The 23,114-nt window shown below is 38.8% G+C and overlaps 1 protein-coding gene across 13 annotated transcripts in view; it reads left to right on the forward strand.

Moving 5' to 3' along the window:
- The window catches only part of LOC121816918 (mucin-2-like), a 131,246-nt gene extending 123,689 nt beyond the window's left edge, over positions 1-7,557 (forward strand). For 10 of the 13 annotated variants that reach the window (XM_042234307.2, XM_042234311.2, XM_042234312.2 and 7 more), the window contains one exon: positions 6,108-7,557. In XM_042234307.2, coding sequence (XP_042090241.1) covers positions 6,108-6,124 — 17 coding nt within the window. In that variant the 3' untranslated portion in view covers positions 6,125-7,557. The remainder of the gene's footprint in view (positions 1-6,107) is intronic. The other 3 variants (XM_042234308.2, XM_060400986.1, XM_060400988.1) reach the window with 1 other exon arrangement.
- Positions 7,558-23,114: the final 15,557 nt, after the last annotated feature.

Raw genomic sequence — 23,114 nt, forward strand, 5'->3', positions numbered from 1 at the left:
TTTTAATTCATTTTTCTTGTTTCCTCTCTGATTCATTTCTTTCTACCATTCTATCTTCTATTTCACTAATCCTATCTTCTGTCTCCGTTATTCTACTATTTGTTGCCTCCAGAGTGTTTCTGATCTCATTTATTGCATTATTCATTATATTTTGACTTTTTTATTTCTTCTAGGTCCTTGTTAAACCTTTCTTGCATCTTCTCAATCCTTGTCTCTAGGCTATTTATCTGTGTTTCCATTTTGATTTCAAGATTTTGGATCATTTTCACTATCAATATTCGGAATTCCTTCTCCGGTAGATTCCCTACTTCTTCCTCTTTTGTTTGGTTTGGTGGGCAACTCTCTTGTTCCTTTACCTGCTGAGTATTCCTCTGTCTCTTCATCTTGGTTATATTGCTGCGTTTGGGGTGGCCTTTTTATATTCTGGTAATTTGTGAGTTCTCTTTATTATGGAGCTTCCTCACTTTGGGTGGGGTTCTATCAGTGGCTTGTCAAGGTTTCCTGGTTAGGGAGGCTTGTGTTGGAGTTTTGGTGGGTGGAGCTGGGTTTCTTCTCTCTGGAGTGCAGTGGAGTGACCCGTAATGGGTTATGAGACATCAAAGGTTTTGGGATAATTTTGAGCTGCCTGTATATTGAGGCTCAGGGGAGTGTTCCTGTGTTGCTGGAGAATTTGCGTGGTATGTCTTGTTTTGGAACTTGTTGGCCCTTGGGTGGAGCTTGGTTTCGGTGTAGGTATGAAGGCATTTGATGAGCTCCTATTGCTTAATGTTCCCTGAATTCAAGAGTTCTCTAATGTTTTCAGGCTTTGGATTTAAGCTTCCTGCTTCTGGTTTTCAGTTTTATTTTTACAGTAGCCTCTAGACTTCTCCATCTATACAGCACCGATGATAAAACATCTAGGTTAAAGATGAAAAGTTTCTCCACATTGAGGGACACTCAGAGAGGTTCACTGAGTTACAAGGAGAAGAGAAGATGGAGGGGGTAGTTAGAGGTAACTGGAATGAGATGCGGTGAGATCAAGAGAGGAGAGAGCAAGCTAGCCAGTAGTCACTTCCTTATGTGCGCTCTATAGTCTGGACCGCTCAGAGGTATTTACAGAGTTATACGGGGAAGAGGAGAGGGAGGAAGTAGACAGAGGTGGCCAGGAGGATAAGAGAGAGGAATGAGTAGGAGAGAGACAAATCCTGCCAGTAACCAGTTCCTTAGGTGTTCTCCACCGTCTGGAACACACAGAGATTCACAGAGTTGGATAGAGAAGAGATGGGGGAGAAAAGAGACAGAGGCCACCTGGTGGAGAAAAAGGAGAGTCCAGAGGAGGAGAGAGTGGTCAAGCCAGTAATCTCGCTCTCAGGTAAACTTGGGTAATGAAGTTTGGGTTTTTAAATGTACAAAATTGACAACAAAAACCTAAGAGCAAAGATTAAAAATCTGGAGTAGAGGTTGGATTTTCAAAATACAATATTAAAGAAAAGCAGCAGGAAAAAGGAAGAAAGAAAAAAAGAATTATTAAAAAACAAACAAACAAACAAACAAAAACAAAACAAAACACCAACAACCATCCAAAGAGTATATATGGTGTTTGCCTTAAAAAAAAAAAAAAAGTCTTTTTTTTAAAAATAGTAATACTAGGTTATAGAAATAAAAATTAGAGGAGAAAAAGAAGACTTAACAATTTTAAAAAAAGCTAGGAAAAAAAAGGAAAAAAAGCAAAAGCAAAAAAAAAAAAGGAATGATTTTAAAAATATTAAAAATATATCTGGCTCTTCTCTGATGTTATGGGCCGTGTGGGCTCACTTCTAAGGTGGTTCCCTCTGTTTAACTTCTTCTGTTTGCTGGTTTTTTAGGCTCACTAGTTCAGTCGCGCTGTGGGGAGGGGGGATGCTGCAAACAAATAGCACTGTCGTGTGTACACAGTATCTCTGCCCCGCTTGACCTGTCCTTTCTCGCGGCGCACAAACCGCTCCAGCTCTACGATGCTCAGCTGGGAACCGTCTGGGGCCGGCCCTAGGCTGCGTGCACTTCCCCGGTCCAAGCCGCTCAGGTTCGGCGCTCAGGCAGCCCTCAGAGGCACAAATGTGGCTGGGATTGCGCTTTGTGCCCTTCCCAGGTCCGAGTAGCTCAGGAGTTTGGCGAGCGCGATCGCCGCGGCTTGTCACCTTTTCTGCCGCTGCTGCTCAGCTCTCTGGGTGGACCACTGGCGCACCCCGTGAGGCAGACTGTGACTGTCCAGCACCCCCAGAAGTCTTAGCAAAGGAGCCTGCTTACAGTTAGGTACGTAAAGTCTCTCCGGGTCTGCAATTGCCCCTTTCCAGTCCTTACGGCTCTGGCTGCCTGTCCCCGGCGGGGAATGGTCTGCAGCCGGCTTTTTCCGTTCAGTCCTTTGTTCTGTGCTCGGTCGTGGCGGTGTCTTATGTTCGAGCTTTTCGTGCGGTAGCTATCCCACAGTCTGGTTAGCTAGCCCAAGTTAGATTGTTCTGGTTGCGCGTGGGGCGTTCCTGCCAGATTCTTGCAAAGCTCTGCAGCCCGCGCCTCCCGCGCGTCCCTGCCCTGCCCCCACTTCCCAATGGCAGATGCAGGCGTCTGTGCTGCTTTTCCGCTGGGGGAGTTACTTACTGGTGGGCTTGTAATCTCTTGGTTTTAATTATTTATCTATTTTTCCTTCCTGTTATGTTGCCCTCTGTGTTTCCAAGGCTCGCCACAGACTCGGCAGGGAGAGTGTTTCCTGGTGTTTGGAAACCTCTCTTCTTCAAATTCCCTTCCCGGGACGGGCTTCCCTTCCCGGGAGGGAGCTCCCTCCCCACCTCCTTTGTCTCCTTTTTCATCTTTTATATTTTTTCCTACCTGTTTTTGAAGACAATGGTCTGCTTTTCTGGTTGCCTGATGTCCTCTGCCAGCCTACAGAAGTTGTTTTGTGGAGTTTGCTTAGCGTTGAAATGTTCTTTTGAGGAATTTGTGAGGGAGAAAGTGATCTTCCCGTCCTATTCCTCCGCCATCTTTCCCTCCCCCTGATTTTTATATTTGAAAGTATCCAGATATTAGTACTTTCTTGCAGGGAAAAAAAAAAGTAAACTCTAACAAGACTGGAGCATCCATTACCAGCATGAGAGCAATTCACAAGAGCTGAGTAGTAGTTGCTGCCTCTACAATTTTTTAAATTATGGCCTGTTATATAATTTCACTAATTAAGTAGATGGTTCTATTAACATTAAACTTTGCCTGAGGTGTGAACCCAAATGACATCTGTTTGGGGAGATAATCACCAAACACAAGTCTCTGTAGAATGGGCTTTAAATGCTCGAGCAAAAGGGAACTGATTCTGCTTTCTACAAAATTAAAGTTTTTCTCATAATTATAAAAAATCATGACAGATTTTAGAGGCTATAAATTTCCAGATTCCAATATTTAACCCTAGACCTAGCACCTATCTTCAAAGGACTTGCTAGGTTTTTTAGACTTTGGGGACATAAAAAACAGAGACTTTTCAACTCTCTACCCCAGCCATATAAGCTATATGCAGAACTAGCTTCATCACATTATCTTGTAGGTTCTTAAGATTAAAGTTGATCAGTATATAATTGTTTAGTCCTGGGAGTTTCATGCTTGGAAGGGTGAATAGTGTACATGTCATTCTCAGCTACCAGGATTAATAAGACTCAATGTGCAGATACATAAAACAGCAAATGTTTTGAGTCCTGTAGCAGATTCACTTTCTTAAACTAAGGTTACTTCATTACAGGATTTGCAGCTCGGACAAATATGTGTTATTTCTTTTACCTACATTCTTCATTGTTTCCAAAAAAATGTTTGAAAATGTTTTTAAAATGGAGCAATTACTAGTCAAGACCTAATGTTTAGTTATCTAAATTATGCTTTTAACTATCGATTTATTTTGGTGACCATTTTAATGTTTAATGTTTTGTCTGCTTTTTTTTTTCATATAATCTTGAGCCTTTCTGTGCAATAGCTCACAAAAATTTGGGACAATTTAATCCATCAAAGTTCATTGAAATATCCTTGTAAGTTTAAGTGTAATGGACATTTTCCAAATGCTTACTGTGGTTTGGGCACCTACACACTTATTAGATATACCAATAGGAGTCTGTCCTCTGGAAGCTGAGCATCTATTAGAAACAGACTGTGGTCATTGTAGGGAACAGGTTTAAGGTAGCAGAAGCATTAGCATCTAAAAAGTCTGGGGCAGGTATTAATAGCAAAGGCTTCTGCAGATGAAATCACCAGAGGTCAGCCTTAAAGGGTGGATAGACGTTTCTAGGGGAAAGTCAGTTCTAGACAAAAGTCCAGCTTGAGCAAAAGCATAAAAGAAGACAGAATATGGCGTAGTCAAGGAACTGTGTGCATTTCCACATTAGCAGGATTAATGCCTCAGTTCTTCATTTATGTCTCAAATATATATAAAGGCAGTAGAAAGTGAGATGAATCATATTTTAGGTTCAATTCACCTTTCCTTATTTGTGCAAATAAAGTTATTAAATATGTCTTAGTAAGTTAGTGAAATTGTTACCAGAGAGTAGATTCTTGGCAGAAAGAATTAGGAGACGAGACACATAAGTCAAGAAAATAAAGGGTTTATTAATAAATAATAGGATGTTCTCAGGGGGAGCGTGAGTACATTCAGGTGGGTAGCTTCTCTGAATTCCTTTAGCAAGCTGGTTATATGGATTGTAAAAATGAGTGGACAGAATGTTCATTGGGAGGGGAGAGGTTTGGAGTGATATTTCCTGATTTTCACCCCAACTCCACCTTTCTTTCTTTTTTTTTTTTTTTCCAACTCCACCTTTCTAAGGAGAGGAGGGATCTTTGTCTTTATTCAGTCTTGATTAGAAGTGTCACAGCATCAGTACATGATGGAAACTTCTTCTGCAAGGCTAATTTTATTGTAATGAGAACATAATGAGCAAAAGGTTACATTGGGGACACTGGAGATTCTGCCTTTCCCTACCTTTCTTTGTCTGCCTCCAGGGCACTTGTTACCCCAAAATGTCTGGGTTCTTATCAGTCCAGAGGTTTCCTGTTTTCTGTCTGCCCAAGGACCCACTTAGTTTATAAGATGTGGGGTTTCCTGCCATTTGGCCTGTCCTCCCTTTGTCTGCTCATTTCTAGCTATCTGCCTGCTCTAACAAAATGGGTTAACAAAATCAGACCCCACTTCATAGGAAATTTGGGAAGACACACAAGATTCCAGAAAGTGGGTTAGCCCTATTTTTGTAGAATACTGCTCTAAAGCAACTCACAAGTCAAAGAGATGGGAGTGATCATGCCATCTCAACAAAAACAAGAGATGTTGGGGTATAAAGAACAAATTGCTTTTACCTCCTTGAACTTGCACAGGATTAATGGTTGGTGGGAAATGAGAATAAGTGAGTCTGAGTTAGCTGCCCACAGTGATGGCCACATGTGACTTCTACCAGTCCAGTCCATTTGCCACGGCAGAATTTGGGGTTGCACCGTTCCTGTAATTCCCCAATCGGAGGAGACTATGGGAAATGCTCTGCTTCCATAACAGCAAAGGTTCAGCCCATCTGTTTCACACAGTTTCTGGAAGTAACACAAATCCAACCTACTAGCTAAGGAAAGTGGGACATCACACTTGGTGGGGGAGGCCAGCCCTTCTTTCATATGCTAGTATCAAACAGGAATTTAGCAGTGAGTTTCTGTACAGCCTTGCCATGCTTATGTCTAAGAGAAAAACAGTTACTTCTGAAAGAGATTACAAACTAGGAAGCTTGTCTTAAATTCAAACATATGTGTAATTCCACTCACTTATCATTTACTGCTTTCCCACTCTATTCCACCCCTTCACAAGTTCCCTGTTAGTTTCTCATCTCTGCAGAAGTTAGGAAAAGAGCAGTTATGTTTGTTCCTTAAGTTGTAAGGCTTTTGGGATAAATTTTCTAAGAAATTCTTTTTTACTACACAAAACTCTAATAGAGCTAATCTGAAAGGAAATACCTTTCATTTCCTAACACTTGTACTCAAGGACAACTCGGTAAGAATATAGAATCCTGAAATTTATTTTATGAATTGATTTCCTGTTGCATTTAAATATAATTGTGTTTTACACCACTTTTTTGTTTTTTTTTTCCTAGAAGATTCAGCACCGTAATCAATGAGAGTCGGTTCACCAAATCAAGTTTTGGAAGAACTCGAAGACAAGACTTCAATCATGTGAAAAATACACATGTACATTTTGGTCAAGTGAAAAATGAACTTGTCAAAAAAAAATATGCTGTGTACCTTCCCAAGCTGTACGATTTCAGGATAAAAATTTCATCATAATGAGTCCAGTGAAATGTTTTCTTTCATGCTTGCTTTGGTATGTTAACATAATTTTTATAATTAAATGACTTAGCATTCTTATTCAAAACTTTAGTTGGCTTTGTCCACAGTTCCTTAAGACTGACATTCTATTCTTTGGCATTTTAATGATTATGCTTTTAAATGAACAGGTTTGTAACATCTAGATAAAATCTAAGTTTTCTTCTCATTCTAAACTTATGAGTCTATTTTCGTTATTTTGAATAAATTAAAAAGAGAGCAAAAAGCTATTATTTCCTTCATTGCTGAACAGGCAAGGTATGTGTTACATTAAAGATAATGTTTTAATCACACTAATCAATCTTGTGCTTGGAAATGCCTTTCATACATACACACATACATACACATATGTACATATACATAGATAAAGATATGGAATAGATATAAATATATAGATTGACATACACATTCATCCTTTGATGCATAAATCAACACAAAAGTTTTTTCCTATTAAAAGAAGTGGGATACTACACATGTATAAATGACTCATTTACGATAACTTGTCTGAAAGTCTAAAGTGCTAACTCATTCAGGGCACAGACATGAACTGTGTTCCACTGGAATATTTAATTATGTCAGTGGGCAGAGTATCCTGAGAAAAGGACTTAATGACTTTGTTTACAAAAAGAAACTTCTGAATAACTCTGGACATGCAATAACATATGCAGATTTGACATGTAGTTGAATATGTAAAAAGGTTACCCTGTATTCTCCATGAAATGCTTTAATCTGTCCAGTCCTAGTTTCTATTTGTAATAAAGTTTTGGAAATTGGTTTAAATAACTTAAAAGAAATTTCTGAATCCTGGAGACTAAGGTTTTGTGACTGTACAGTTATCTCTCATTTGTAGTAAAACTTGAAAAGCGATGTAAAACCATTGTGTATTCCTGTGATATTCCATTTAAACATCCATATGGCTTTTCATTATTGCATGATAATTAAGTAAATAGTATTATGTACATATTTGAGCTTGGCAGCTTAGATGTACTTTTTTATATGTTAAAAAATCTAATTCTTAATCTACTTGCATGTTCAGAGAGTGTTGGTTGTACCAAATTGATTATAGAAAAATAAAGAATAAGAACAATGTATTTCTGTTGGTATATGTATTGTGAAAGTAGTTATGACAATATTATTGTGTTAAATTAATCAAGTGAATGGCCCAAGCATCAAGACAACTTTAATTGTATTCTTTTCAATAAAAACAAAATGTTGAACCAAGAGAGAACACGCAACTAACCTTGTCTCTAAAGCGATTTACAAGTCAGAGACAATAAGACATCAGATGGCCCTGCCATCTATACCAGAGCAAGAGTCCAGAGAAAAATTAAAACAGGAATTACTGTAACCTTGAACTTTTCCTCCATTTCTCTGTACTTCTATTGATGAGTTTTTCATATTTAAATTTAATGTTTGTGGGAAGAAACGACCTTGACTTCTCATATTTTTATAATTGTCATCATAAGATTATAGTAAAGAAATCTTACCTACAAAGCTAACATTACCCTATAAATGGTGAACTTGGAACTTCTTAAACTTTGGAACTAGAGCCATGGGGTGTGAGTGAAGCTCATTAGAAAACGTTATCCTTCAGGCCTGGGTGTTTGCTTGTATAGGTGTGAACAAAGGGTCTACAGTGGACAGAAAATGAATGGAGAACGGGCAAGATGCTGGAAGGCAGAACATGGAGAGGCTAGGAATGACGTGGTGAAAGGGGTATTGTAGTGTGCCCATAATAGTAACCGAGGAAGAATCTTCTGATTTATTCTAAGCATGTGTCTTATCAAATGCTGCAAATTTCACACAAGCAAATCCTAAGAGCACTTAGGCAAAAATTAATACAAAATTCTACCCAGTATTACGTATAGACTTCTTGTTATGTTAACCCAGTGCTAATGTGTTTGTGCCCTTAGCTCTATTTAGCTGGAATATGTCCACTGGAAACTGAAAAAGGACTTTACGCTGCTAGCTGTAAACAAGGCATCTAAATCCTCATGTGTTGCTTGTCCTATGATTTGAATTCCATCCCCTCCTTAATGAACTTCCTTCATGGCTCAGCCAGTAAGGAGTCTGCCTGCTATGCAGGAGACCCAGGTTCAATCCCTGAGTTGGGAAAATTCCCTGGAGAAGGAAATGGCAACCCATTCCAGTATTCTTGCCTGGGAAATCCCATGGACAGAGGAGCCTGGCAGGCTACAGTCCATGGGGTCACAAAGAGTCAGACACAACTGAGCAACTTCACTTCTCTCCCTCCATAACTGGGTGTCATTGAAAGATGGGACTTTCATTCATTTCATAATTCCTCCATGGCTTCCCAAAACTTGTTTCTTATTTCATGACAGTTTTCTTAATATCTAAAATAACATTATGCATAGTAATATCATAAAGATTTCACACAGCATGATGTGGAAAGAGAATCGATCTTGATGCCAGAGTTTAAATCTTTGCTTATTTATTCACATATTTTCTGTTTCCTGGTCTGCAATGTGAAGATGAGAATAGCTACCTTGCAAAATGTCTTGAGATTTATTCAAAATGAAGTCTATAGGGTGGCCAGCACCAAGGGGGTGCTTGTGTCCTCTGAACGTTATAGAAGTCTGATTCTCACTTGAGAAATCTAAACAGCAGATGCTCTAGTGCTGCCTGACAGTGCAGCCAGGAAGGGTAGCAATGCGGGTGTGACAGCATTTCTGGAGTTGGGGTGGGGGGGGGGGGCAATGAGAAAAGGCTTTCCTGTGGGCGTTATATGGGATAGATGGGGGAAGGGTGCTGTTGGGTATAGCAGAGATGGCTTCCTAGAGGAAGAAACAGGTTTTAACAGAAAATAGAAGTACATCCAGACAACTAAGGACTTAACAAGATGAAAGCAACCAACTGAGGTAGAGATGGATTTAGAAATGCCAAGAGAATGGGAAGTGAGAGGTCCCCAGTGATGGGAAAGTTGCATGACCTGCAAAAGCACCTACAAAAGAAAGATTCAAACGAAAAATCTCTGCTGAGAGTAGAACGCTGGGCCACTGTGAAGATATCGGTGTAGTCAAAACTTTCCCATTCTCTTACCTGTCTTTCCCTTACTATGCTCCAGTGCAAGGGGGAGGGATCAGAAATTTCACATATCAAGATGCAGGAAGAGGAGTGAAAGCTCCAGGTAGGATGGGAGAAGGAAGATGATTATCTCTTTCCTAATGCTGGGGAAGTGGAAGGAGTAAAAGCATCAATTCAAAATCAGAATGGCAAGTTTTATTACTGCATTGGTAATCAAAATCAACTAAAAATAAAAAAATTTTTAGTTGTTGTACAGTCCATTTACAGTTATTATAAAATATTGGCTTTATTCCTCATGTGTACAATATGTCCTTGTAGCTTATCTTACACCCAATAGTATCTCCCACTCCCTCACCACTATATTGCCCTTTCCCCCCAGTGATAACCATTAGTTTGTTAGTGTGCTCTCTCTATCTGTGAATCTGCTTCTTTTTCGCTGTATTCACTAGTTTGCTGTAGTTTTTACATTCCATATATAGCTGATACCATACAATATTTGTCTTTGTCTGACTTATTTGACTTAGCACAGTGCCCTCCAAGTCTATTCATGTTGCTGCAAATGGCAAGATTCCATTCTTTTTTATGGCTGAATAGTGTTCAGTGTGTGTGTATGTATGTATATATATGTATATATGTATATACATATGAATATATGTATATATATTCTGAACATATATTGATGCATATATGTATTTACACGTGTGCTATATGTCAACTCTTTGTGAGCCCATAGACTATAGCCTACTACTATAGGCTCCTCCGTCCATGGAATTTTTCAGGCAAGAACACTGGAGTGGGCTGCCATTTCCTTCTCCAGGTTATATAACATACGTGTGTTAATATACACACATAGCATATTATATACCTATGTTAATAACATGTGTGAGCTATTAACATGTATGATACATGTTACATGTGCTACATATGCTACATATGTATACATATATAGCATGTGTTATGTGTTATAAGTTAATATAGAATGCTTTATATATGCATTTATATATGCTAATAACATATGTATGAACATATATAACTGAACATATGTATATACATATATATATATCATATCTTCTTTATCCATTGATGAACACTTAGGTTAGTTCTGTATCTTGGTGATTGTAAATCATGTTGCTATGAACACTGAGGTCATAGTATCTTTTCAAGTTAGTGTTTTTGTTTTTTTCAGATATATATCTGGTATTGCTGAGTAATATAGTATAGATATTTTAATAACTAACTGGAGCATGATTGGTATTACTTAATAGTGATCAGACAGTAATGGAGTCTACCCAGATTTTGACAGAGGAACAGTGGAAGACCAGTTCCGTAGATTAAATTTTAAATGACACAGGAGATATAAAGTTATTTTTAATTTTATTTTGTGAATCATATTCATTCAATATAATCATTACGTGTGTGTGTGTTAGTCTCTCAGTCATGTCCAACTCTTTGCGACCCCATGCACTGTAGCCTGGTAGGCTCCGCTATCCATGGGATTATCCAGGCAAGAGTACTGGAGTGGGTTGCCATCCCTTCTCCAGGGGATTCTCCTGACCCAAGGATCGAACCCAGATCTCTTACATTGCAGGCAGATTCTTTACCATCTGAACCATAAGGGAAGACCCAGTCATTATACTGATAGAATTATTAATGTAGCAGAATGACTTGTTGGCAAAAAACAGATAAGGCATAATGAAAAGAACACTTACACATTGTCAGAATTACTCTGTAAATTGACTCGGAAACAGTAGAAAAATGTATCCCCAAATTTAAAAATTTGCTCATATATTTTGGCTTGCATTTTCATTTTGAAGAATGTGCACTAATAAAAACACAAAAGGGCAATTTGGAATTCATTCTTTTGTCATTTATTTTGTGCATTCATGGCAGAAGCTAATAATGAAAAAGTTCAAATGTCTAACAACTCGGTACTGTCTATATGTCAGTCATAATTTTCTTGTTAGTACATTAACAAAATAGACTGTTCCACTGCCATGAAAATTAACAAGTCTGTTTACTCCGTTTCCATGCAAAAATGTGTACACAAATCACTTTCAAGCAGAAAGGTAGAAGACAGAGCATGTTTACTCTGAGCTAAGCAGAAGTACAGGTGCATAAATAAACAAGTTCAGAAAAAAACGGGTGCCAATATTCAACAGTTTCTTTCCTCCTGTTGTTGCTTAAGAATTATGGCTGCTGGTTTAAAAGTGGATTGCCACCAATGTTTGTATGTTCCTGCTAAATATCTCTAAGTTAGATCTAGAGCTCTGTTTCAAAACTGAACATCAGAGCCATTTTGGGATACCATTATCTGTATCTCATGAAACATTTTTTGAAGTGTGATTGAAATGTGTGGTGACATAGCAAAAATAGTCCTTGAAAAATAAATGGTTTGAAAAGGGGCAAAATAGAAATATTTCCATTTCCTAATTTATCAATAAGATAATTTAGTCTATACACCTTAGGAAGAATATGATCCTACATTTTTAATGTATTGTAGTCTTAAAAACTGGGCTTTCCAGGTGCTCAGTGGAAAAGAATCTACCTGCCAATGCAGGATACTTGGGTTCAATCCCTAAGTCAGGAAGATCCACTGGAATAGGAAAAGGCAACCCACTCCAGCATTCTTGCCTGGGAAATCCATGGACTGAGGAGCCTGGCAGGCTACAGCCCATGGGGTCACAAGAGTTGGACACAACTGAGCAGGAATGCAGTCCTAAAAATTATTTTTTCATATTAAGATGTATATCTACTTGCTGTAATGTTAGCAGAAGGTATGTATATAATCTCGCATCAACTCCACAAATTTTACAGCATTCAAATCCTAGTTTAAAAGAGTTCAATGAAATAATGCCATCTGTAGAACATAGATGGACCTAGAGATTATCATACTAAGCGAAATAAGTCAGAAAGAGAAAAACAAATCCTGTAAGATGTCACTTATATGTGAACTCTAAAATAGGAGGCAAACGATTCTATGTACGAAACAGGAATGACTCAAGGACATAGAGAACAGATTCGTGGTTTCCAAGAGGAAAGGGGTTGGAAGAGAAATGGACTGGGAGGTTGGGTTAGCTATTACATATGGACTAGATAAACAACAAGGTCTTTCTGTATAGATGAGAGAACTGTATTCAGTATCCTGTGATAAACCACAATGAAAAAATATATATTTTAAAAAGTATATATATGCTATTTTAAATATTCTGTATATGTATATAGCTGAATCACTTTTCTATACCAGCAAAAATTTTCATAAAAAATGTTGAGCAATGTCTCTAAAAAAATGTTCATGTATAGATGTGGAGAATAGTGAACTCTCATGCACTGTATGTGGGAATGTAAATTGGGGCAGCCATTTAGAAAAATAGTATGGAGCTTTCTCAAAAAGCTAAAAATAGAACTACCGTATGACCCAGCAACTCCACTCCTGGGTGTGTATCTGGAATAAACAAAAATATTAATGCAAAAAGACACATGCACTCCAAAGTTCAGAGTAGCATTATTTACAATGGCCAAGGTATGGAAGCAACCTAAGGGTCCATCAGCAGGTGAATGGATAGAGAACATGGGATGTATAGACATATGATGGAATACTACTCAGCCATAAAAGAGAATGAAATTTTTGCCACTTGCAGCAACACGTTTGGATCCAGAGATTACCATGCTAAGGTGAAATAAGCAAAACAGAGAAAGATGAATACTGCTTGATATCACTTATAAGTGGAATCTAAAAAATACAACAAACTAAAGAAGAAACAGACACAGGTATAGAGAACAAACCAGTGGTTAACAGTGAGGGAGCAATATAAGGGTAGGTGGGAAAAGGGCTTAATTATGGGTTTATATGAAATTATGTGTGTGACATTTTTGAAAATTGTAAAGCACTATAGAATTTTTAAATCTTTCATTCATTAAAAATAAATTATTAAAAATATATATTCTTGAAAAAAATGTACATATATTACCTTGATGATTTGCTACTTTCATCCAGTTTTTAAAATATGAAGCCCTTTGCAGTAGGATAGGTGAGATGGAATGAAGTCCTCTTCAAAGACAAGAGCAGAGAACACGCAAAAGGGAATGAAGGCTTCAGACTGAATTCGCTGGGCGGCTGTCCCAGAGCAAATGGAATCACACAGGAGGGGATGCAACAGGAATGTTACAGAAAAATTAAGATTCATTCAAGTACTGCAGGAGCCTGGCTGCTGAAACTTCACTGGTCAAGTATTTCATACTGTGAGTTCCTTGAGGGCAGGAACTGAGTTTTATTCAAATTTCTGTCCCTAAGCCAGGGTTTCTGACTGTCTTCCAGTGGACTTCCCTGGTGGCTCAGACAGTAAAGCGTCTGTCTACAACGGGGGAGACCCAGGTTCGATCCCTGGGTCAGGAAGATCCCCTGGGGAAGGAAATGGCAATCCACTCCAGTACTATTGCCTGGAAAATCCCACGGACAGAGGAACCTGGTAGGCTACAGTCCATGGGGTCACAAAGAGTCAGACACGACTGAGCGACTTCACTTTCTATTGGTATGGATTGATCTTAATTATAATTCACGTGGCTGAAGTCTAGAGTCTTACAACCATAAACAGTAGAACAAGGAGAGGGATGCGAGCAGCCAGAGAAGGGGCTGACCTCCCAGGTGCTCTGGGGAGGACGGCAGATCCCACTGAGAATGCTGAGTCAGAGGCCTTCTAGGGACTCCATGAGGCCCACGTGTCCACGAAGGAAAGTTAGAACCATAGGATCTAGAGTCACCTTGTGCGGCACTCCCTTCCCCACACACATACCAGACACATTATGACTGCCCTACTAGGGGCTGAGGGCTGTCTGAGACAGCTCTTCTCCTGTCCTGAAAGACAGGAGGCCCTAGCCACAAGCCACATGCTCCCCTTGATAGACACCAAGAGGACCATCACATATCTGTGCTGCTCAAGACCAGCATTTGAATATATGACCACTCGAAGCATTACTTTGAGTGTATAAAATCTAGAGTAATTTAGAAACCTCAGGGCATGACCTAACAGTCACATTATGTTGTAATTTGTTAAATTCAGTAATAAAGAAAAATGTTTGTGATATGTTTAAAGTGTGTGTGAGTTCCTCAGTCATATCCAAACCTTGGCGACCCCAGGGACTCTAGCCCACCAGGCTCTTCTGTCCATGGGATTCTCCAGGCAAGAATACTGGAGTGGGTTGCCATTTCCTTCTCCGGGAGGGCTTCCTGACCCAGGGATCAAACCCTCGTCTCCCGCATTGCAGGCAGATTCTTTACCATCTGAACCACCAGGGAAGCCCCATGTTTGAAGATAGATCCTAAAGAACTCATGGATGTGTGTATATGTGTGTGTCCATCTAGGTGATGATATAACAACTAATTTTAGTTTCTTTCTTTGCATATTTTTCTAGCTTCCAAATTTTCTATCGTAAGCTTGTATTACATTTTTCAAGAAAAAGTACAATAGAAGTCATTAACTTTTTTCAAAGTCAAAACATAAAATCATGACAAGACAGTTGCTAAGCACATTGTCTAATGGACAGGCTGCATTAACCTGCATGGGATTTTATTTATAATTGGTAAAAATGATCATCCAAATCTATGTTCTTTGACTCAGTTGCATGTCTGAAATGTTTCAGAGAATGGTTAGTTGTGTCTTACTGAGAATTCAAAATGTCAGTTCATATTAAACACAAGAGTTTTATTTCCACAGTGGGGATCCAAAAAGTTGTTTAGTAAATATGAGTTTGGGAATAGAACTGGAGATGATGAACATCTGTTGAGTAGTTCTTATTTTTTTTAACTTATCTGCCCCCTTAGAGTCGTTCTTAGAATTGATCTCATGCTCAGATCAATCATTTTGCAATGAACAATACACAATTTCTCAAACTTTCCTTTTCCCAAGTGCTATGACTAGAGTTCAACCTGAGTTCACATTATCAGTTGATGAACATCACTCAGTGGAGCTTATTAACTAGGATTGTTGCCTCGCTTTGGGTCTCTTCCAATTGATTTTGCCAAATTCGATCAGGGCATCATATATTAGGAGAATATGTTATTCCAATCTCTACTTAAGTTACAGAATGTCCTTGACCCATCTCATGGCTCCTGTCTCTCATGGCGGTATTATTTGTAATAAGATGTGCTCTGAGGAAACCTAATAAAGTAATTTTTAGAGCTTTTTTTCAATTGAAGTTGAGTAATATTTCAAATATTTCCAACCATATGAGCATTATTTCCATTCTCACCTGAAGGATATTATCTTTAAATCAAATGCAATCAGTTTAATGTAAGTCTTACTTAACCTAAATCAATGAGATCCTTTCTAGGCCCACTCAAACATAAAAGTGCTGGATATTTTAATTTCCTCAGGTCAAAGTACTCCCTTCCTTAGGTATTTTGAAATTAAGAAAAGGAGGGCACTGCAAAATGACCAACATCATTTATTCTTACTGAAACATATGGGTGAGTTTATCTGTATGAGCGCCACATTTTGTCTTTCCATTTCTACTCATATTTCTTACATTTTATCCATCACAATGCAATGAGAATACTTTTTCTAGAACATAAATTATGTCGTGTACTTCCCATACTTAAAATCTCCAATGGGCTTCCCATTACACCAGAGTAAACCCCACTCTTCAGTGTGCCCTTCACGGGCTTGCCCAGCTTTTTCCGCCAGCCCCATCCCTCTCTAGTTCTCTCGTTGCTCACTGGTTTCCAGTCAAACCCTTTCCCTGAAACTCCAGCACACTTGCCCCTTCCCCAAGAATTTTATTCTTTTTTTTTCTTGTTTGTTTCATACCTTTGCTGGGCTTGAATGATGTGATGATACCTTCACATCATTCCTCCCTCACACACTCAGTCAAGAGCCTGTTGAGTCTGCTTGTCTGTTTGTCTACTTTATTTACTACTGTTATCTCCAAAGCTGGGAATAGAGAGTGGGATACAGAAAAACTCAAGAAAATGTTGCTGAATGAGTTAAGTCTCCCCAGCCAAGCGGAGGCAAAGCAGCTTCCTCTCTCCCCTCCCTATTCAATTCTACCTCTTGTTTCCTTTGTTTTCTTCATAACACTCAGTCCCTAGGACTATCCTCGTACAGTTTATTTGTAAACTGGTTATTGAGAAGTCTCCTTCTGGTAAGGTAAAAAACATTCAATCTTTTCTTTATTTACCCAACATGGAATATATTTTTCTTATTCCTTAGAGACCTCTTGGAGAGAGAATAAATTCTCTAGTCTCTTTTATTGTTAAAATAATTTCAATTTCAAAATGCTAATCTTGTTGTTCAGTTACTAAGTCGTGTCCAGCTCTTTGCGACCACATGGACTATAGCACATCAGGCTACCCCTGTCCTTCACCATCTCCTGGAGTTCACCCAAACTCATGTCCATCGAGTCAGTGATGCCATCCAACCATCTCATCCTCTGTCTTCCCTTTCTCCTCCTGCCTTCAATCTTGCCCAGCATCAGGGTCTTTTCCAGTGAGTCGGCTCTTTGCATCAAGTGGTCAAAGTATTGGAGCTTCAGCTTCAGCATCAGTCTTTTCAATGAATATTCAGGACTGATTTCCTTTAAGATTGACTGGTTTGATCAGAAGAGGGTGTTTGCTATAACAAGTGTGTTCTCTTGGCAAAACTCTATTACCTTTTTGTACTCCAAGGCCAAACTTGCCTATTACTCCAGGTATCTCTTGACTGCCTAGTTTTTCACTCCAGTCCCCTATGACGAAAAGGACATCTTTTTGGTGTTAGCTCTAGAAGCTCTGCTCTTCCCCAGTAGTATATTAGACACCTACTGGGGCAGGGGGTTCATCCTCTGGTGTCATATCTTTTAACCTTCTCATATTGTTCATGGGGTTCTCAAAGCAATAATATTGAAATGATTTGCCATTCCCTTCTCCAGTGGACCACATTTTGTCAGAACTCTCCACCATGACCCATCCATCCTGGGTGGCCCTACACAGCATGGGTCATATCTTCACTGAATTACACAAGGCTGTGATCCATGTGATTATTTTGTAAACAGAAACATTTTATTGATTGAATGTAAATATATACTTATTACAACTTTGGGAAAAGTCATACTATTTAAAAGAAAAATCTTTCAAAGATAACACAGAAGGGTTGAATGTAAAGAGGTAGAAAAAGTTGTACACAGAAATTACCAAGTTAAATAAAAGGCTGATGACTAGCTGGGATACTGGAAAAGTTCTCTCTCTTTATCCAAGTTGCAGGTACAAGAAAAATTTCATCAAGCTCAACCCTGAAGATTAGCAGCCTCCATGCTCTTTGCTGTATGTATATTAAACCTCAATAAAAAGGTATAGAGACTATAAAAAGTATATAAAGCTGATACACCCATATCAATATCAGACAAAAAAGACTTACAAATAAGGCATTTTCAGAGATAAAGAGGACCACCATGTGATGCTAAAAATAAAAATTTTCTGGGAAGTCAAAATAATCATTAAATAGTTTACCAAAAAATAAAGCAACAAACAGGAAAACAGTAAACCTTTTAAACCATTCAGTACATCATTTGGAAAAAGCTAAAAGTTAACTAGATATGAACTTTAAAAGTTAGGGAGAAAAACAATAGAATAACCAAAAGCAAGGAGAAGGAAGAAAACAATGAAGAGCAGAAGTTAATAAAACAGAAGGTGAACTGCCTGGATCAGAAAGCTGGAGGGAAGATGGAGAAAAATGGTTGAGATTTATTCTGAGTGAAACATTACTAAATAAACAAACCAGCAAACAAAATATATGAAACAATGATTTTCAGACAGTGGACCCCAGGCAGCAGCAGGACAGCAACTCCCAAGAGAGGGGATGTGAGCTCTTACAGCCTGAAGCATTTCCCAACCTCCAGCATGGTCTGTGCAAAACAGGAAAGCAGAATTGAGACCAACAAAAAGCTAAGGCAGCTGGAGTTCATAGGGCAGGGGATCCCGGGGGAAAATCCTGCACGGAGGACTCTAGAAATGTTCAGAGAGTCTCCTGAAGTCCCCTGTATAGCACACTAGCGTTTGAGGACACTAGGCATATGTTTCAAAACCGTTCTAATAACATAATGATCAGTTTAAATGTCCAGAACCTCCTCTGGGCCCTCATTTTCTCATTTAGAGTAAAAGGTGGGGGTGGAATGACTCTGTCAGCGCTAAAATGCTATGACCTTTCGGTAAGCTATTTCTTTAAATGGATCCCTTTTTGTTCTTTAGTGGGGGGAAGGCATACACATCAATATTTTTTGCTTCTAATTCAGGTGAAAGAAATAGAAACTCAGCCTCTCCCAAGGTGTCTTTCATTATAACCCTGCAGCTCTTCCACCTTTCAAGGGTAATTTTGCTGCTAAGTCGCTTCAGTCATGTCCGGCTCTGTACGACCCCATAGATGGCAGCCCACCAGGCTCCCCCATCCCTGGGATTCTCCAGGCAAGAACACTGGAGTGGGTTGCCATTTCCTTCTCCAATGCATGAAAGTGAAAAGTGAGAGTGAAGTCACTCAGTCGTATCCAACTCTTAGCGACCCCATGGACTGCAGCCTACCAGGCTCCTCCATCCATGGGATTTTCCAGGCAAGAGTACTGGAGTGGGGTGCCATCGCCTTCTCCAAAGGGTAATTTTGGATACCATCAAAGTCTTCCAGTCATGAGAGAAGAGTAAGCCTCAGAACATTATTAGGTTTGTCCCTCATGGAAATAAGTGCTTAAAGTCAAGAGCAGAAAGCATAAATGGAAAAGCATAGTAAATATAGATACCTTTTTAATAACTCTCTTTCACTCATTGCAAAAAACCCAGAGGTCGCAATGCAGATGTTTTCAAAACATGTTTCCAAAAACATAGGAAAGTACAGGAACAAAGGAGAAAACTTAGAGGATATTAATTCATTTTGTCTGTAGTTAATTTTGTCACTGTCATCAAAAAGAGTGATAAGGAAGTGATGACAAAGAGAGTTTCTGACAAAAGTGAGATTCTTGAGAATACATGAGAATATGGGTGAGTGAAAGCTCAGGATTTTATTTCATTTTCCTGATTGAGATTTCCAGCCTGTTCTAGAAGGGATCCTATCAAAGGAAAAGTTGGACATGTAGATACTGTACTTGCATATATTAAAATTCAAAAAATTGCTGTGAACATGCAGAACAAACAAAACTTTAGAGATATCTCTTCAGCAAGGTGACTTTGTAAATGCCCTATTATATTTTTTATTTTAAATACCGCCCCTGAGTCAAGAGGTGGAAATGGTAATAGCAGAAGCTGGTGAAATTTCAACCTTCCTGTCCACACTGACATTACTGTCTATAGCTGAATGTTCTTGGGATAGTGTCAAACCTGGATTTAACTCAACCCAAAGGAGATGAAAATTTATATCCACACAAAAACCTGCACTTGGATTTTAATAATAGCTTCATTCATAATTGTCCAAACTTGGAAGCAACCAAGATGTCCTTCAGTAGGTGAATGGATAGATAAAACAAGGTACATCCAAAAAATGTAATATTGTGCAGTGGTAGGAAGAAATGAACCATTAAGCCACGAAAAGACATTGAGGAACCTTAAATGAATGTTATTAAGTGAAAGAATCCATTCTGAAAAGGACACACTGTATAATTCCAACTATACAACATACTGATTGGAGAAAAGGGTGAAGAAAAAAAATTTAATTACTATGTAGACATCTAGAAATAAATTTTACCTTAAATATGAATAATATAAGAAAATGCATGTCATACTACTAGCAAGATCATCCAGTCTGATACAGAGCCTATTTAGTCCTCTTTTTTTTTCCCATGAAGCTTTCCCAAGTTTAGAGAACATGAAGAATATTATTTGGAAAAATAGATGAGATAACATCATAAACACTTTTCAAATAACCTTTGCCACCAAAAACTAAAACAGATCTGCCTACCATCACCTCAGCCAAATTAATAAGTATCACCTTCCTTCCTTCTCATGATTCTCACAGATTTCTACATCTTTTTAACCCAAGATTTCACAATGCATCTGCCTGAAGGAAATATATCCAGCTATTTCAAAGACACACCTTCCAACAAAATGACCTTAAAAATGGAACTTCTGTCAGGTAAAAATCTATCGATTTTTTTTCTTCTAAGCTTTTTAAAAAAGATTTTTTGATGTCGACCATTTTTAAACTCTCTATTGAATTTGTTACAATATTACTTCCGTTTTATGTTTTGATTTTTTGACCACAAGGCATGTGGGATTTTAGCCCCCTGACCAAGGATTAAACCTGCACCTTCTGCATTGGAAGGCAAAGTCCCAGCCACTGGCTGGCCAGGGAAGTCCTTCTTCTAGGCTTTTACCTATGTTCTTCCAGTCTTTTTTAATATCCTCTAGGTCTTAGGATAATGGGTACATTAAACCATTAGATTTTGCTCACATATTAAAGAAAACGTGTAGCCTAAAAAAAACAAAGCAAAGAGAGGCTCTAAGAGTAAATTGTATGCATCGATACAGGATAGCGCAAGCTTGATGCACAGGGACAGATGTCATCTACAGGAATACATGCAGCCCTTCTTACATGGCTGCATCCGGCTGGGCCTTATATGCATTCTGTGGTCGGTGCAACACAAGACAGCATCCATCACTGACAGACGCCTGTTCCAGGACATCTTCCTAAAGCCAGTGAGAAAGAGATCCGGGTTTAGTTCTCTTTGTTCAGATTAATCATAGCCCTGAGTCTCTCCACCTACCACTTTTCATTTATTTTATTGAAATTTCAGTGCTGTGAGCAACTAAACCCTGGCTGACATAAACATTTCTTCCATCTTCTTCAACATACCCAGTTCTGGATTTAATCTCAAGCTCTGACAGGACTGCACTCTGTAGACTTAATTCTGTAAGACTTACAGTGTCTTAAATCTTCTTTAATCAGACTTTCAAATCCTAGGGAGACCCCCCAAATAATTACTTTTAAAACCTTTATACCTCTCCTCACACCCCTGTGTAAATAGATGCTCTATTATCAAGAAATGGCTAGAGAAATGCCCAGGGGCTGTCAGCCTATCTTTTGAGTCGGGGAAGCAAAACACCACAGTGATTAATTTGAGCAGCAGGCTGTCTAATTTATTTCTGCTGAGGGAAATTTATTCATTTGCCAGGAATAATAGTAACGCAAAGTAAAAAGCCCAGTGCAAATGCCAAGAAATTAAACATGGTAATAGAATTACATCATGCTGCTGTGTGGGGTCCAGGTTTTAGTACAAGGGTAGGAAATTGATTTTTATTATCTAGGCTGATCATGTCTTTACATGTCTACGCCACCAATTTGAAATACTTTCGTCTTCTTCATTGTTTTTCTCCTAAGATTAAGCCAGCTGGAGGGCACATTCTTCTACTTTCACATACATAGTCTGTCAATGGACAGAAATTTTCTTGTTATCCAGAGCTACAACAATAATATAAAACACAAACTTTCTCTGCCCTATAGACGTACCTTAAATATTTGACTAAGTCTTCAAATAAAAAATCAGCCCTCATGATATGAAGCATATTTTAAGCATGCTTAACTATATACAGTTCAGTGACACTAAGCTGTGCAACTCTTACCATCATACATCTCCCGAATTTTTCACCTTCCTAAATTGAAACTCTGTCCCTGTTAAACACTGACTCCCCATCCCCATCCCATTCCCCCACCTCCCAGCCCCAGGCATCTACGAGTGTACTTTCTGACTCTATGAATTTGACTATTCTAGGTCCCTCATATAAGTGGAATCAAACAGCATTTGTCTGCACAGAATGTATATCGCAATGCATTTTAAAGGTTAACTTAATATATGTCCTAAAAACAGATGGTATCTTCTTTTACTTTCCCTGTGCTAAAAATGATGTTCTCCTTAGTTACCTATTCTATGTGTAGTAGTGTGTTTATGTGAATCCCAGTCTCCCAGTTTATTCCCACCTCCTCGCCTTTCCCCGTTGATGTCCATATGTTTGCCATGTTTCTCTCTATTTCTGCTTTGCAAATAGGTTCATCTGTATTATTCTTCTAGATTTCACATATATGCATTAATTGCATGATACTTGTTTGTTTCTTTCTGACTTGTGACCTTTACTATACTAAAAAAAAGTTAACAAAAAAGATGCCGTGATATCATGCCCACTTTAAGGCTGAAGACACTGCAGTTCAGACATATCCACAATGGTCCCCATTAGAGACACAAACCGTACACTCCATTCAGGACCCCAAGTTGTCTGAAATAAATAAAGCATTTAACTCGGGGAGTAGGGGGGTAGAATTCAGACCACTGAAACTCTATCATCTAGCTATATTCTAAACAGAAATTACAAAATATGTTATGATGGGGATTAAAAATATAAAAATGAGGGTTAAGTTTGTTAAAGAATAGAAGCAACTTCACTTTCACTCTTCACTTCCATACATTGGAGAAGGAAATGGCAACCCACTCCAGTGTTCTTGCCTGGAGAATCCTAGGGACAGGGGGAGCCTGGTGGGCTGCCGTCTATGGGGTCGCACAGAGTCGGACACGACTGAAGCGACTTAGCGGCAGCAGCAGCAGCAGCAGCAGCAGCAGCAGCAGTGATTGACTAGATCGTGTTCTTATGTCTTTCATACCCTTTAGAACTTTTAGTACTTTTGTGGGTGGGAACATGGAAATAGGAACAAGTTCTTTACATAAAGAGATTGAACAGAGCACACATCTCTTACAAAGGCAACAAGTTGGTGTCCAAGTGGCTGCAGTTAAAAACG

This window comes from Ovis aries, chromosome 17, assembly GCF_016772045.2.
Source record: "Ovis aries strain OAR_USU_Benz2616 breed Rambouillet chromosome 17, ARS-UI_Ramb_v3.0, whole genome shotgun sequence".
NCBI lineage: Eukaryota > Metazoa > Chordata > Mammalia > Artiodactyla > Bovidae > Ovis > Ovis aries.